At 55.8% G+C, this 16,495-nt stretch overlaps 1 protein-coding gene across 1 annotated transcript in view; it reads left to right on the forward strand.

The window, feature by feature from the left end:
* Positions 1-15,595, forward strand: part of ST14 (ST14 transmembrane serine protease matriptase) — a 37,562-nt gene extending 21,967 nt beyond the window's left edge. The window contains exons 6-19 of the mRNA XM_026505391.4: positions 85-120; positions 360-600; positions 3,147-3,286; positions 3,636-3,733; positions 4,374-4,483; positions 4,573-4,703; positions 5,901-6,005; positions 6,328-6,438; positions 6,533-6,646; positions 6,930-7,052; positions 8,035-8,221; positions 14,043-14,317; positions 14,673-14,809; positions 14,905-15,595. Coding sequence (XP_026361176.2) covers positions 85-120; positions 360-600; positions 3,147-3,286; positions 3,636-3,733; positions 4,374-4,483; positions 4,573-4,703; positions 5,901-6,005; positions 6,328-6,438; positions 6,533-6,646; positions 6,930-7,052; positions 8,035-8,221; positions 14,043-14,317; positions 14,673-14,809; positions 14,905-15,066 — 1,970 coding nt within the window. The 3' untranslated portion in view covers positions 15,067-15,595. The remainder of the gene's footprint in view (positions 1-84; positions 121-359; positions 601-3,146; positions 3,287-3,635; positions 3,734-4,373; positions 4,484-4,572; positions 4,704-5,900; positions 6,006-6,327; positions 6,439-6,532; positions 6,647-6,929; positions 7,053-8,034; positions 8,222-14,042; positions 14,318-14,672; positions 14,810-14,904) is intronic.
* The last annotated feature ends 900 nt before the right edge of the window (positions 15,596-16,495 follow it).

Genomic DNA, 16,495 nt, shown 5'->3' on the forward strand with positions numbered 1-16,495 from the left:
GCACCTCCCTCTAGGGGAATAAGGAAGCAGGAATGAGGAAATTGACCATGTCAGTAAATACTTCATTCTTCTTTTGTTCTTCAGCCACTGACCCCAGAACAGTACAGACCGCCCAGGACAGTAAGTATCATGCCCTCCCAGAGAAGAGGAGGGATGTGGTCAGATGCCCCTTCAGTCAAGGGGGTCCCCCAAATCATGCACACACACCCCCCCCCGCCTCTCCCAGGCCACAAGAAGCCCCCTCTTTGGTCTCTCCCGGGTCCAGGGCAGCCTGGACATCTCAGAGGGGCCAGGCCTGGGTGCACCGCCAGGGAGGCTCGGGATCACTCGCCCCCACGGCCTCTCTGTCTCCCACACAGACAGCTGCAGCTTCGCCTTGCACGCCCGGAGCGGGGAGCTGACCCGCTTCACCACGCCCGGCTTCCCCGACAGCCCGTACCCGGCTCGGGCCCGCTGCCAGTGGACCCTGCGGGGGGATGCTGACTTCGTGCTGAGCCTCACCTTCCACAGCTTTGATGTCGCGTCCTGTGACGACCGTGGCAGTGACGTGGTCATGGTGTATGACACCCTGAGCCCTGTGGAGCCCCGTGCCGTGGTGCAGTGAGTGTCCTGGGGGCGTGGAGGCAGGCTGGGGGGGCTCGGCGGCTGCCCGCAGAGGGCATTGCAGTGTGGGCTGGAGATAGACTGTGGGACTCGAGGCCCCCGCACACTTTCCAGGCAACAGGGATCAGGTGTGTGTGGTCCCCAGCGTGAGCTCCCGCAGAGCAGCTCAGGGGCGGTTTCATCAACCACGGCCAGGGTGAGGAAGATCACTGGCCCCTTGGGGCCCCGCAAGCTGGGTGCACTTCCTTTCCTCACCAGAGTGGAGATGCAGACCCCACTTTATTATACTCACTTATGTTGAGGCCGATGGATCAGGAGACGGCTGCCATTGAAGAGGTAGCTTGTTACTGACAGTTCCCAAGAGGAGGGACAGTCCCCAGGTGTGGGGCCACATGCGGAAGCCCCAGGGTCAGTCAGGAGGCAGAGGGGGCTAGGGGGAAAGAGGGGCCAGAGCCTTTGTCGTGGTTTCCAGGAAAGGCAAGGCCAGGCCGTGTATGCAGGTTTAGGATTGGCTGGTTCGAGTAGTTCTAGTGGGTTCTGGGGCACAGGGCTGTCTCTGGTTGTCTGGCACCTGGTCGTGGGGTGATGAGGGCCTGGAGGAAAGAGCCCCATGGAGGAGGTGGTTGGGGCGTGGTCTTTGTATTGAGGGGTTTGCATGTGAAAGGCTTGCCCAAGGGTGAGTCTTGACTCTCTTCTGGGAATTGGCTAGTCCTGGGAGCGGCAGTGTCTCTGGAGTCAGCAAGGCCCCCGAGGCCAAAGCAGCAGGATTATGGGAAATGAGAAGGCATCGAACAGCTGCTGAGGAGGTGGGGAGCCCAGATGGTCATCCCCCTGCCAGGGTGGAGCGCGCCTCTCGCAGCGCTGCGGGTGGGGGTGGACTGCCCCCTCCTCAGCTCTCCCTGACTCAGTGGCCCAGAGCCCTCTCTCGCCGTCTGCAGAAATGAGCTGGGCAGACGTTTCGTGATAAATAATGGGCTAGAATTCAGGCTCCAAACAGGATAGAGCCATCTGCCGCCACAGCTCAGTAGCCAGGGCTCCAGTCTGAACGCCCTTTCTCTGCAGGGTTTCTTTCCCTCTCAGTAGTTTATGACTTGTACCACAAAGTCAGCACGTGGCTTTGAAAGGAAAAACTGGGAAGTAGACGTGCACAAAGAGCACCAAGCTCAGTCACAATCTACTATCTAGAAGGAATCGCTGCGAGATTCGTGGTGTGCGTTCTTCCACGGCCTTTTGCTGTGTATGGGTATGTTTGTGTATAGATTTAAAAATAGGATTGTGGAGGGGCGCCTGGGTGGCACAGCAGTTAAGCATCTGCCTTCAGCTCAGGGCGTGATCCCGGCGTTATGGGATCGAGCCCCACGTCAGGCTCCTCTGCTGTGAGCCTGCTTCTTCCTCTCCCACTCCCCCTGCTTGTGTTCCCTCTCTCGCTGGCTGTGTCTATCTCTGTCAAATGAATAAATAAAATCTTAAAAAAAAAAAATAAATAAAAATAAAAATAGGATTGTGGGGCACATTTGGTCTCGCTCTCTGCTTCCTAAAACTGGAGTCTATCGTGATGAGCTTTCCGAATCCGTGAGCTGGTTCCTGTCATTTGTAGTGATTGCGTAACGTGACACACAGTCCTTGGCTGCGTGGGTTCCGGAGCCTTGATGCCCCCGAGTTTTGTTTTCAGCCCAGCCACTTACTAACTGTGGATCCTTGGGCCGCTTCAGCTCTCTGTGCCTCGGTTTCCTTGTCTGTAATGGGGGGGGTTATAGTATGTACTTAGTAGAGTTGTTAAGAAGAGCAGCTGAGTGAATAGCAGCCTGGCATATTCCTAGGTGGCACGGCTGTTACTGTTACTATTACTGTTATTATTTAATCCCTAGTTGAATGAATCTTCTGTGGTCAGACATTTGAGGTTTCTGAGTTTTTGCTGTTTTATTTTATTTTTTTTAAAGATTTTATTTATTTATTTATTTATTTATTTATTTATTTATTTATTTTTTTAAAGATTTTATTTATTTATTTGGCAGAGATAGAGACAGCCAGCGAGAGAGGGAACACAAGCAGGGGGAGTGGGAGAGGAAGAAGCAGGCTCCCAGCAGAGGAGCCTGATGTGGGGCTCGATCCCGTAATGCCGGGATCACGCCCTGAGCCGAAGGCAGACGCTTAACCGCTGTGCCACCCAGGCGCCCCTAAAGATTTTATTTATTTATTTGACAGGATAGAGACAGCCAGCTAGAGAGGGAACACAAGCAAGGGGAGTGGGAGAGGAAGAAGCAGGCTCATAGCGGAGGAGCCTGATGTGGGGCTCGATCCCAGAACGCCGGGATCACGCCCTGAGCTGAAGGCAGACGCCCAACCGCTGTGCCACCCAGGCGCCCCGTTTTTGCTGTTTTAAACAAAGACAGTCTTACAACTAAATCCTTTCTCAGGTCATTTATGCAGGGAGGGGCTTTGAAGTGACCCCACCCTTGGCCTTTTGTGGATGGGACCAGGGTTAGGGACACCGGGGTTCTTCGTGCTCTCGGTAACACACACCCCTTCTGCCCCCCCCACAGGCTGTGTGGCACCTACCCTCCCTCCTACAACCTGACCTTCCTCTCCTCCCAGAACGTCCTGCTTGTCACGCTGATCACCAACACCGAGCGGCGACACCCTGGCTTTGAGGCCACGTTCTTCCAGCTGCCTAAGCTGAGCAGTAAGAGGGGCACGGCGGGCAGAGGAGGGACGGATCTGAGGGGCTGCCGGAGCCCGCGGGGCCCAGGCCAATCCCTTCGGCTGGTGAACTGCCCCGGGATGGTGACAGAGGGTGGAAGCCTAAGCCACAGGGCCTCTTGCCTCTCGTGTGGGTCAGGAGCCCTTCCTAAAGTGTCGGACTCCCAACACGCAGCCTTTCCAGCAACGGGTCGAGGACTGTGCGGGTGCCCTGGCACATAGCTTGAGAGAAGGGTGGGCCGGCTCTGCCAGGCACCCCCCCCAACCCTGGCCTCCCTGCCTGGCCACGGGGTCCTCGATCCTCACGCTTTTTCTCCTGCCTTTCCTTTCAGGCTGTGGAGGCTACTTACGTGGCCCCTATGGGACATTTAGCAGCCCCTACTATCCCGGCCACTACCCACCCAACATGAACTGCACGTGGGACATTGAGGTAGGAGCGGTAGGGTGCCCGTGAGAGCAGAAAGGGGGGGAGAGGGAGGGAGGAGGAGAGAGAGGGACGCTTCAGGATGGCAAGAGAGGAAGGCCACGGAGAGGGAGATAAGCTCCCTTCGCAGCCCCAAGATGCCACATATCTAAAGCCTTGCCGGGCGGGGCAGGGTGGAGGAGGGCTCTCTTACAGCGCCCCGAAGCCTCAGATCCTAGCTCTTAATCAGTGGCCGCCTGAGGGACCTCGGGCCAGTCCCTCCATCTGTCAGCGTCTCGGCTTGCTCCCGGGTAAAAGGAGAGTAACGGTGTTTGCCTCTCAGAGACGAAGTTGCAGAATGTGCGTGGAGAAAGCACTTGCTAGGCCCGGCTCGCCTGCTTTTCTTCAGTGATGCTGGGAGGACCTCCGGCTTTCTTTAGGAATAGAAGAGTGTCTCTTGCCTCTGAGTCTAGAAGTTCTTCCAAACGTCCAACCCGAATCCCTCCTGCTGTGGGTTCCGTATTGCCCACACGGGTCGGAAAGCAAAAAACGCAGCAGCTGTGCCGTGTGCCAGGGTCCCCCAGTGCCCGTGGCCAGAGCACGCGGTGTCCCTGGGTTCAGGAGGCGGGAGGAAGCAGCAGACCCCCAGCAGCCTCTCCCTCCTTAGGTGCCCAACAACCAACATGTGAAAGTGCTCTTCAAGCTCTTCTACTTGTTGGAGCCCAACGTTCCCCCCGGCTCCTGCTCCAAGGACTACGTGGAGGTCAACGGGGAGAAGTGAGCGCCCTGGAGCGGCCGGTGCTGGAGGGGGCGGGGGTGCCCCAGCCCCTCCGGATCCCCTTCCTACCGTTGACCTCGCCCTGCAGGTACTGCGGAGAGAGGCCCCAGTTCGTGGTGGCCAGCAAGAGCAACAAGATCACTGTCCGTTTCCATTCTGACCAGTCCTACACCGACACGGGTTTCCTGGCTGAGTACCTCTCCTTTGATTCCAGTGACCGTGAGTACACGTCTCTAGAAGGACGAACCCGGCTAGAGGGACTGGCCCACGACGAACCCTGTGTTCTGTAGCTTCCTAGGTTTGTGCTCCCCTGATTCTGAGACACCACAGGACGCAAGGTGCCTATCACTCCCGTGGCCTTTGGAGGGGTAAAATAAGAGGCTGCCACAAGTGCATTTCTTGACAAAGGTGGGCAGTGAATGCTGGTACAGGCCGTGCCCTAGAGTCCCTGTGGCTGTCTTTGTGGCCATTTAGCCCCTTAGGGAATAGCAGCGTAATTCTGAGACACGTGAGAAAATACTGGGGCAGGAATTGTCACATGAGCTACTCTGAGCTCTGAAAATTCTGCAGTCTCTAAGAGATGTGGCGGTTTCGGTGGCCACCTTTTCCCGGCCTGCTGTGTGCGGAGCCATTCGTCGGCATCTACGGTGACTTTTTCTTTCAGCCCCATGCCAGAGAGTCACCTTTTGGAAGACGTTTTAACTATACACGAGAATCCAAATTTAAGTTAAAATGCAACAACACGGCTCACCACCCAAAATGTAACTGGCCGACCAAAGCCCTTTGCTAAGTTACTCCCCACCCGTGCAGGTGCAGGCCCCGCCTCCCAGGCCAGCCTCACCCCCACCCACCCTCAGCGCTGTCACTGGCCTCGCGACATCACTTGGCAGACACATTCCAATTTCAGAAACACGGAAATGTGGGAAAGGCCTTAGAATTAAGGAAACCTCAGGATGCCATTTAACGCTTGGATGGGATGCGTAGGTCCTCGATCTGCTGAGCTCCGGTTGCTGCGTGCTCCGCAGGGGGAGCCTGGCACTGGGGGTGTGGCCGGCCAAGGCCACGGGGCAGGAGAACCGAGTGCACACCCAACCAGCCTCTCTCCACTTTGTCTGGAGCTCCCTGGGGTTTGGTCACTGGCGGTCAGGAGGGACCCCTTGTGGTGGGTCTGCGGCTGGCCCTCCTGTGCCAGCTCTAGGCTCCAGGCACCCCACTTGCCACAACTGGATGGGACTGGGAGACCGGGCCCTGCGGTGCCAGCCGCAGCCCGTGCCTCTCTACACCGAGGGCTGGACGGGGAGAAGAGTTTTCTGTTTGGTCCTCAGTGTGGCTGTGAGGGTGGCCCCGAGGGAGGGCAGCTGCTGTAGCAGGCAGGGCTGGTGGCGGCGGACTTGAGGCCTGCCCTCTCCCCTGCAGCGTGCCCGGGTAAGTTCATGTGTAACACGGGGAGGTGTATCCAGAATGAGCTGCGCTGTGATGGCTGGGCTGACTGCACGGACTACAGCGACGAGCTCAACTGCCGTGAGTCCCCTGCCCGCGCCGTGCCCGGCTCCTGGACGTTGTCCCATCTCCCATGCCCCGTGTAGACCTCACACCCCATCCCTCCCTCTGCCAGCCTTCTGTCAGAGCAGGCGGTAGAGTGTTTCTGCAGTGCCGGGCTCAGCTTCCATAGCCAGGGACGCCAGGGTGCCCCAGAGCCTCCTTCTTCCCAACCCCTGCAGGGAAAGGGGTCCCCGCGCAACTGTCTGGTCGCCCCTGCTTCCCCCGGAAGTGGTGAGCAATGATTGATGTCAGAGCAAGGGCTCGGAGCCCAGCTGACCTAGCTGCCCCTTGCTCCCTTTAGAATGCAACGCCACCTACCAGTTCACGTGCAAGAACAAGTTCTGCAAGCCCCTCTTCTGGGTGTGTGACAGCGTGAACGACTGTGGGGACAACAGTGACGAGCTGGAGTGCAGTGAGTGTGGGCTGGGGCTGGCCGGCCTCCCTGTGGCCCACCCTCAGTGGGGGGCGTCGAGCCCCTGCTAAGTGTTGGTTCGTCCCACCCCCAGGCTGTCCGGCTCAGACCTTCAGGTGTGGCAATGGGAAGTGCCTCCCACAGAACCAGCAGTGTGACGGGAAGGACAACTGTGGCGATGGGTCGGATGAGGCCACGTGTAACCTCGGTGAGGCCTGGGGGGAGCAGGAAGGAAGGAAACAGCCGTGAGCACACTCACATTGTAGGGTGTCCCAAGTTTAATAAACCACCCTAGATGTTAAATGTAATGAGAAAGTGCGTCAGTCGGGGGAGATTCTTCCGGAAGGTGGAGAATCTTTGGCAAGGCTGGGAGAACATGGACATGGGTGTGGATGGTTGGGACAGGGGCATAAGGAGGATGGGTTATCAGGTTTCTGGTTGGGTGCTGCAAAGGAATTGATTCCCTGCCCCTTGTACTCCTTCTTGAACAGCGAGAACTGTTGCCTGCACCACATACACCTATCGCTGCCACAATGGGCTCTGTTTGAGCAAGAGCAACCCCGAGTGTGATGGGAAGGAGGACTGTAGCGACGGCTCAGATGAGAAGGATTGTGGTGAGCAGAGCTGCTGCATACAGTTGTGCAGGTTGTTCACTGTGCAAGGCACATAGAGAGGTAGAAATCTTGCCAGTGCCTCACTCACCCAACTGGGCCCTGGTGGGGGCGTGTCTGCCTGGGGGAAAGGATGACCTTGCTGATTGGCACAGAGGCACCGTGATCCTCGAGGCAGGGCCTGGGGCCACCAGCATGTCAGTGCCTCTGTGGCAGAGCTGACGTCCTGGCTGAGGTGCGAGGTTGGCCCCTGCTCTGTAGAACTTCATCCTGCCTGGAGGAGAGAGGGCACAGCTTACCAGAGCAGAGCTGCTGGCAGGGTTTTGCCCCCAGCGCATCCATGCTTCAGTTTGCGGCCTCATGTGTATTTTTTTTTTTTTAAGATTTTATTTATTTATTTGACAGAGAGAGACAGCCAGTGAGAGAGGGGACACAAGCAGGGGGAGTGGGAGAGGAAGAAGCAGGCTTCCAGCGGAGGAGCCTGATGTGGGTCTCGATCCCATAACGCTGGGATCACGCCCTGAGCCAAAGGCAGACGCTTAACGACTGTACCACCCAGGCGCCTGTGGCCTCATGTGTATTGCAGAAGCATTGGCCATAGGTTACATCCGAGCACGGCTATAGCCGACCTGTGGCTTCACATCACCCATCCGCTCTTTCTTCTGGGAGCTGTGCCCGTCAGCATTCAGCAAGGAGATCTAGGCAAATGACACTCAGATTAAATCCAAGCAAACCAGCAGATATCTGAAGGCCTCTAAATGCATTTGGGCAGGAATGAGGAGGTGGGAGTGTGGGGGTTTTGAGTTTGGAAGCAGGGAGAGGGGCCAGGTGAATGTTAGTGGGGTCTCTGAGTCTCGAAGATAATTTGTAGAGGGTCCCACCAAAAGGCGACTGCCTCACATGGCCTCATGCTGAGGCTGGCCCAGGGCCTGGGGCCGGTGCCCCACCTTGACTCTCTGACGTGTGCATTTTCTGTGCCTCCCAGACTGTGGGCTGCGGTCGTTCACCAGGCAGTCCCGGGTTGTCGGGGGCACGAATGCAGACGAAGGTGAGTGGCCCTGGCAGGTCAGCCTCCACGTCCAGGGCCAGGGCCACGTGTGCGGGGCTTCGATCATCTCTCCCAACTGGATGGTGTCGGCAGCTCACTGCTTCATCGACGACAGAGGATTCAGGTGGGCCGCTGGGTGGAAGGGATTCTCTGTGTTTTCTGGGCTCAGAAAGCCCCCTGTGTGTAAGTCATGCCAGGGTGGTGGGCGCTGGGACAGGACCAGGACCGGAAGGGGGGCAGACTCCCCAGGATGGGGCTTAATAACAGGCGCTCCCTCTCTGTAAAGCAGTATCCCAGTGCTTCTCCTAACAACTCAGTTAGGCGGGTCCGATTATGTCCCCATTTTACAGAAACAGAGGTTCAGAGAGGTCAGGACGTGTGCTTGTGGGTGTGGTGTGGTGAGTGGCACAGTCAGACTCGAGCCCAGGTGTGCGGGTCCCAAGGTGTGTGTGGTTAGTCTGTGCACGGGGCCGCCTTGGGACCGGGTCAGACTCCTATTTGCACTCCAGCTCTGCTTGCCCGGTGACCGCGGGCAAGTTAGTCACGCTTCCTGGGCCTCGGGTTCTTCTGCAGGAATGATTATGCCGTGTATTCTTATCCTTGGAGTCCCGGGAGTAACGTGCTCGTGCTCCAGAAACCCTGAGCTCTGGGCCTGGCACACAGTGCGCTCTGCTCATTGGAGCCTCGGGCCCACAGGTGGACTCCAGCCTGGCACAGGGGCGGTCACTAAGGAAGGGTCATGCTGACATCTCAGGATGGCGGTGGGGGGTGGGGTGGGGAGTGTGCAGGGCCAAGGAGCAGGTGGCCTGACCAGAGCTGGGGCTCCTCGTGTTCTAGTCCCAGCCGGCCTAGGCCCTCTGGCCACTGGCCCTGGAGGGAGTCTGGTGGGACAGCTTCCTCCGAGGGGAGCAGGCCTTCCTGGGGATCCCGCACATACCCTTCTGCCAGAGGCAGCTGTGAGAGAAGGTGACTGGGCTGCCACAGTCACCCTTCTGCAGGTAGGAGAGAAGCAGCACCGTGAACTCTCAGGAAACACAGGGCTGAGGGCACCGAGGAGGCCCGAGGCATAGGCGTGGAGCATGGCCAGGCAGGTGCACATAGGCATGCGTGATGGACCGCAGAGGTCTGGAGGGATCGGGGTCAGTGCTGTGGTCCCCGGGGCCCTGCTGGGCTGAAGGGCAGCCTCGTCCCGCCTGACTGTCCTCTCTCTTATTTTCTCACGCTCTGCTCTACCCTGGGCAGAAATGATTTGGTTCCTTTTTGGGATGATGGGAGCTTACTTAAGAATTTTGTAAAAGAAACATTTTGTCTTGGGATCCAGACTAGCTGCAGAGATAATATGGCGTTCCCGAGTACCCACACCCAGTTTCTCTTGTTCTGACCGGGGTGCGTCTGTCAGCACTGAGAACCCCCCGCCCTGGGCCCCACCACGAACACCACTGCAGGCTCTTGTGGCATTCCGTGGGGTTTATACTCAGATCCTCTCTGCTGCAGGAGCCAGGCCATGTTACCACTTTGCACTGTTGTCCCCGTCCCAGGTCTCCGATCCGCAGCAGTGACTCGGTTGGCCTGCTTTGTTTTTGCGGTCTTGACGGTCCAGAGGCCAGGTATCCTGTAGAATGCCCCGCATCGGGGTTTGTCTGATGTTCTTGTCGTGATGAGACTGCGCTTCTGAGTGTCTGGAAAGAATATCACATGCTGTCGGCAGGCACAGGATGCCAGCCTGACTTATCCCTGGTAACGTGGATCTTTCCCAGCTGGTTAGATGGCATTTGCCAGGCTGCCTCCCGGTGAAGTTCCCCCTTGCTTTGTTCTTTGGAAGTGAGCCAATTTGGAATTCTTCTGTGAGGAAGCTTTGTCCCTTCTCTTCCATTTATTTATTTAGTTAGCTGTTTATATTCATACGGCCTCACATGTATTTACATTTCTTTGGGTTGTAATCCAATGCCATGATATGACTTCGTTGCTCAGGTTGGGCCAGATTTGACCACTGCGCTCTCTTCCAGGTTGGCTCCTGTGGCCCTTTGACCTGCCCCCGTTCTTTTGTTCTTTTGAGCCACTTCCGTGCTTTCTGGCCCTACCAGGTGCTGTATGCTCGTCTTGTATTTTCCCTGGCCCAGGCCTGGAATGAGCCATTCCCCCTGGGAATCCTGTTAGTGGGGAACAGTGAGACCGGGGCCCTCGGCATCCTCAGTGTTCTGCACTCCCGCTGCTTCTAGACCCTCAGCAGGCGAGCCAGGATCTCCGTATATGGCCCTGTGCGCTCTATTCCTTCTCCCGCTTTCTCTTCCTTCATCACTGAATGTCTCATTTCCTCTTCCTTCATTCTCTCTTGATCATCAGTCTTACTTCTGCCCAGTCATAGTGCATTACCGCATTCGACACCCCGTGCTGTTAGGAGCACCGGGGGACAAAGATGAATAAGTCTTCTTCCCCGCACTTCCCAGGCTTCCCAGGCTGGGGGGACACACACACGTATGCGCACACACGGCAGTTCGGTGCGGGAACTGTGCACAGGTTACCTGGGCCCGGTGTGTGGGAGTGGAGAACTGCCCCCCGCCCAGGCAGGGGAGGGAGACTTAGGAGTGCCTCTGTGAGCAGGGGTGTCTGATGTGACTGATGTGAGTGCTGAAACCTGATCTGGACAAGGTGATGCAGACCTTCCAGACAAAGAAGGGTGTGAGCAGAGGCAGGTGGGTGTGAAGTGTGCAAGGATCCGGAGTGCAGTTACCTCGGACACATTTCCGAGTTGGCAGGTGCTCGCGGGGTGTTGCCGTGGTTAGGAGTGTAGGCTGCCTGCGTTCAGTCCTGTCCACGACTTACTAGCTGTGTGATCTTGGGCAGGTTAGTCTCTCTGGGTCTGTGTCCTCATCTAAAAATGGGCAGCCCGATGCTGAAGGGCTGCCTGGGGGATGAGAAGACGTGTCAGCAGTGAGAAGAGAGCTTGGCGTGGCTACCACCAGTGCCCTCCCAACCACATGGCATCCCCGGGGCACTTCAGTGGCTGGGACTTCACGCCTCGCCTCTCAACTGCTGGTGAGCATGTGTACCTTTAACGATTAGAGACTGAGTCTGCTCATATAGGCGAAGGCTGTCCTAGACTGAGGAATGTAGAGTGGAGAGAAAAGACCATCGTGGCAGCCTTAATGAGGAAGCTTCGAGAAAGAGGGGCTGGGGTTGCTGGGTGAATGGGGCTGGCAAGAGGGTGGGGACACGGGGCTTAGCATGGGCACAGGGTGACAAAGGGATGTCTATAGCAGGTGATGGGATCACGGACAGATAGTGCCAGAGGGGAAGAGGATGACTTTCCCACCCTGTCCCCCCACCCCCTCCCATCCCATCCCGCTCTGCCGTAGCCCACTGCCCATCATTCTGGAAGTCACCATGCTGTGCTGTCATGGGTGGTTTTCATGGCTCCTTCCCCGAGGACACAGTACACTTGAAGGTTGGGTCTCATGCAATTCCTGGAACACCGTAGATGGTTGGGAGAAAAGTCAGGAAGGATAAGGCAGAATTAATGCAGGTGTAGAATGCCTGGCTGATCTGGTAGTTCAGGCTGTTGAAAACGGCTCTCACAAAAGAAGTTTTCAGGAAGTTCTCATCTGGCAGCAACAGATTAAAAAGAGACCGGAGGCAAAAAGACCGGTTCGGAGGGTAGTGCTATGGTCTGAGTGTGAGCTTGTGCAGGGAGGTGGTAGCAGGAACGGAAAGGAGGGGATGGAGGCGGGGCTAGCGGGGGCGGGGCTAGAGGGGGCGGGGCTAGCGGAGGGCAGGTGAGCTGGGCTTCAGGGGGATGGGGGAGAGAAAGCCGAGGAGGAGGTAAGGTCCGGAGCCGGGAGGAGAGAAGGTGCCTTGCCTGGACATTTTAGGACTGGCCACTTCACTAGCCTCTTGACTTTCCTGAGACGTTAGAGAAAATGAAACTTTGTCTTTGCTTTTCTCTGTCATGCAGACTTTCTATTTTAATTTTGAAATTACATTTTTTTTAATTTTCCAATTTTGTATTTTGAAAATTTTTCAAACCTACAAAAAAGTTGTAAATATAACGAAAGAGAAAAATGACAATGAATACCCTCGTACCCTTTATCTACATTCACTACCTGTTGAATTTTACCACATTTGTTTTCTCTCTCTTTACAAATGCACATGTTTTTCTGAACTGTCTCCAAGTTGGGTCCAGCCATGACGACATCTGTCCCCTAAGTACCTCAGCTCATGTCTCCCATGAACAAAGAGAGCTCCCCCCATACCCACAATCTGGGGGTCACCTCCAGAAACGACAGTGTTGACACAGTACTAGTGGCGAGCACGTCTTCCATGCTTCAGGTGTCCCTCTATGCGCCCCAATATTGTCTTTTGTAGCTTTTAAAAAAAATCTAGAATCTAGTCAAAGGTTGTGCTCTGTATTAGTCCTTAGTTTCCTTTAGTCTCTTAAATCTATAACAGTTCCCCTAAGCCTTTATTTTGTTTATTTTATTTTTTTATGGCATTACAAGTTTGAGAAGTGGGGGCCCATTATTTTGCAGAATGCCTCTCAATTTGGATTTTTTTATTGTTTTTTATGGTTAGAGTTTTTTTTCCCCTCCTAGAAAACACTAACAGGTGATGCTGTGTCCTAGCCCATTGGTGGGAATGGCTGGGAGGATATCTGATCACTTGGTTAAGGCGGGGTCCACAGCTTTCATCCCTTATAAACGTCCCCCCCCACCTTGGTTACGAATAATCTTGGGTGACACTTTGAGTCAGTGTGAGTATCTTGTTGCCTGACAACCTTTTTTTTTTTTTTTTTTTCCTTTTTGGAGAGGGAGAGAGAGAGGGGTGTGGGGAGGGGCAGAGGGAGAGGGAGACTGTTGTGGGGCTTGATCTCATGTGGGGCTTGATCTCACGACCTTGAGATCATGGCCTGAGCCAAAATCAAGATTCGCACGTTTAGCTGACTAAGCCCCCCAGAGCTCCCCTGGCAATCTTTTCCCCAGTGCTTTTAGCATCCATCGATGATTCTTGCTGGTTTGGTTATTGCCAAGGTAGAGGCAAAATGCCATTTCTTATTATATTGCTTCTTCTGTGTTTATTAGTTGGTGTTTTTCTGTAGAGTAGCTTTCCTTCTGTCTTTACAAAATTTCGAAATTCTGTTTTAGGTTCAGGATGGACTCATGGATTCCCCTCCCCCTTTATATTATTCAGCATGTATAGTGCTTAATCCTGTTGTTCATTTTGGTGTTTGAATGGTCCTGATAACTGGCTCCATGATTTTTCGAGCACTTGCTTACTTCTGGGAAAGCAAAATGTTCCAAGGTCTCTTTATGCCTTCCATGCTTCAGATGTGAGATCAACCATTTCTCCAGGGAGCCTTGGTTCCTTTTAATGGAGAAGAATACATAGAAGCCAAGTTCTGGGTGTTATTGGCGGTGTCATTGCTTTGGGGCCATTTTTTTGGGAAAAATCCTGAGCTATTATTGCTGCCTCTGATTGCTACTTCCTCCCCTACTCCTTCTGTGTCTCCCTTTCCCCCACCAGAAATTGGCTCCCAGCAATATCAGTGTGTTATCTTGACTTGTTCAGTCCACCAGTATACACGATACAGTTCAGAATGGCTACACTTGTCCCACTACCAACAGCAAACCTAGTAGATGGAGTTCCGTCTACTTTCCAATTCTTTTGTTCTTGGAATACATACCACTGTGTTAAAAAAAATATTTGTGCTGAGTTCTGTATTTTTCTTTCTGGGAAAGATCAGATCACTAAGAAATACATTTTTGGTAATCAGATTAAAAATGTATCAAAAGAGGAGGTAAAGGAGGCTGAGTGCTCTGGGAGGAGATGCCCCGGTTTCGGGGTTGGGCTGCAGCCACGAAGCCACAGCCCCCTCACGGTCCGGGCAGCGGCAGGTGGCTTTGCCTAGGTCAGTGCTCAGCTCAAGGCAGCTCTCGGGGCTCTGCTCGCAGGTACTCCGACCACACCAAGTGGACCGCCTTCCTGGGCCTGCTCGACCAGAGCAAGCGCAGCGCCACTGGAGTGCAGGAGCTCGGGCTCAAGCGCATCATCTCCCACCCTTTCTTCAATGACTTCACCTTCGACTACGACATCGCGCTGCTGGAGCTGGAGACGCCGGCTGAATACAGCAGCACCGTGAGGCCCATCTGCCTGCCGGAATCCTCGCACACCTTCCCCACCGGGAAGGCCATCTGGGTCACGGGCTGGGGCCACACCCAGGAAGGAGGTGAGCGCGGGCTGGTGGGGCTGGCGGCCGCTGGGCTGCCCCGCCTCCCTCTGCCTGGCGGGATCGAGGTTGTTCAGGAGTGCAGTGGAGGCTGGGCTCCGGGTGGAAGGCCTGGCCGTGCCCCCGAAACCATCTGAGTGACCTTGGCGGTTGCTTCGACTCGGAGCCTATGTCTTCACCTGGCATCAGTTCCTTGAGCATTTGTCAGCCACGGGCATCGGGGTTGTGTCCAGAGATTTGCTAGTGAGGTCACTGCCGTGGGAGCGCCTGTGGTGGGGCCCTGGCCGTTGCACTGGCCGTCAGGGCGCGGTGGCCCCGGGTCAGCCTCGTCCTGCACCCCCTCCCTCCACCCCAGGCTCCGGCGCGCTGGTCCTGCAGAAGGGCGAGATCCGCGTCATCAACCAGACGACCTGTGAGAGCCTGCTCCCGCAGCAGATCACCCCGCGCATGATGTGCGTGGGCTACCTCAGCGGCGGCGTGGACGCCTGCCAGGTGCGTGCGGGGCGGGGGCGGGGCTCGGCCTAGGGGGCGGGGCCGCGGGCGGGCTCGGGGCGGGCACTCACACCGAGGCGCTGGTCTCCCCGCAGGGCGACTCCGGGGGCCCCCTGTCCAGCGTAGAGGCCGACGGGCGGATTTTCCAGGCCGGCGTGGTGAGCTGGGGTGACGGCTGCGCTCAGAGGGACAAGCCGGGCGTGTACACGAGGCTCTCTGTATTTCGGGACTGGATTAAAGAGCAGACTGGGGTGTAAACGCAGGGGCCATCGGCGGACCACCACAACGTGCACACCTGCGGGCCAAGGACAGGATCGCTAACAGCACCCCTGACTTGAGCTCCCCAGAACCCAGACTGTGAACTGAATCCCCTGGACTCTGAATCGGCCTGGAGAGCTTCTCTCCTCCCTCAACCTCCGAAGCAGGGGATGGGAGGTGGGGAGGGAGGACACTGGCGGTGCCAAGGGACACAAGCTTGAAGACACAGACTCTCCCCTCCAGTCCCAAACTGGGCTGAGGCTCGTGGGGAAGATCTTTGCCCTCTGCCTCGCCGATACAGGAGCGGCTGTAATGTTGCTTCGGGACCCCCACGGTGGGGCTGGTGGGGGCACTTCAGGCGCCTAGGGTCACACTCTTCAGGAAGCCCAGGCCAGAGGACACTGGAAGACCCATGGGTCTAAGATTTGAATTTTTACCAGCTCCTAGGGTGGGCTTCAGTGTGTGTATTTGTGTGTATGAGTAAACCTTGTTTTTAGGTAAATTTTTTCTCTGGACTTGATGGGCTCTCCTTCCTCCTTCCTCCTAGCCCCAGTTGCAAGCAGTAAACTGGTTTTAAATTCCCATCAGCACAGATCCTGCAGTCAGGCTGAGAGCAGAGGCCACAGTGCCCTGTGGCCTTCTCCAGGCCGACAAGGGGCTATGTTTTGCTCCTGAGACCTGGCCCTGGTGCCCTGAAAGGAGGGGTACACAGGGCAGAGGGGGGCCGGCGGTGAGCCATGAGGTGGGAAGGGTGTGCAGCAGCTGCCCAGCCTGGGCACCCTAGGAGAGGAAGGAGCTGTGTCCCAGGAAGAAAGGAGGAAGTGGGGCTTTCCCTTAGGCGGGGAGGTGGTCACATGAGTTCTGTGTACCCGTGTGTGTGCTTGTACACGCAGACATGAGGGTAGGCTGTCCAGTGTGGGCTGAGCAGATGGTCCCTGAGCCTTGCAGGAGGGATGGTGCCTTGCTTAAGTGTTCTCATATCTCCAGTGTACCTTCTTTGATTTTTTACTTATTAATTTAAAATATTCCCTCTCCTTGGAGTGACACAGAGTGACAGCATCAACGATCTAGGGAAGGCTTAGGGAGTTCTTGAAGGGACATTTGAGAGCCTTCTGTATGCCAAGGCACTATATAGGCTGGGCCTAGGAGAAAGGAGGGGCTTAGGAAGAGAAATCAGATGCCCAGTGTCATGAACAAAGAATGGGGTGGGTCCTGGAAGATGCCAATACGTATTCGTTAAATGAATAGTCTTTGCTCTCCCTGAGTTTTGGGAACTGAAGGGAGGAAAATGCAGTTTGATTGGAGCAATCTGGACAGACTTCTTGGAGGAGATGAGCTGCCTCTTTGATTTTAGCCTGAATGTTTCACTTTCTGGAGGGAGAAGTTCCATCTTGACACCTGTGCAGGCATGCGCGTTGGATTTTCCTT

This window comes from Ursus arctos, unplaced genomic scaffold, assembly GCF_023065955.2.
Source record: "Ursus arctos isolate Adak ecotype North America unplaced genomic scaffold, UrsArc2.0 scaffold_22, whole genome shotgun sequence".
In the NCBI taxonomy this organism is placed as follows: domain Eukaryota; kingdom Metazoa; phylum Chordata; class Mammalia; order Carnivora; family Ursidae; genus Ursus; species Ursus arctos.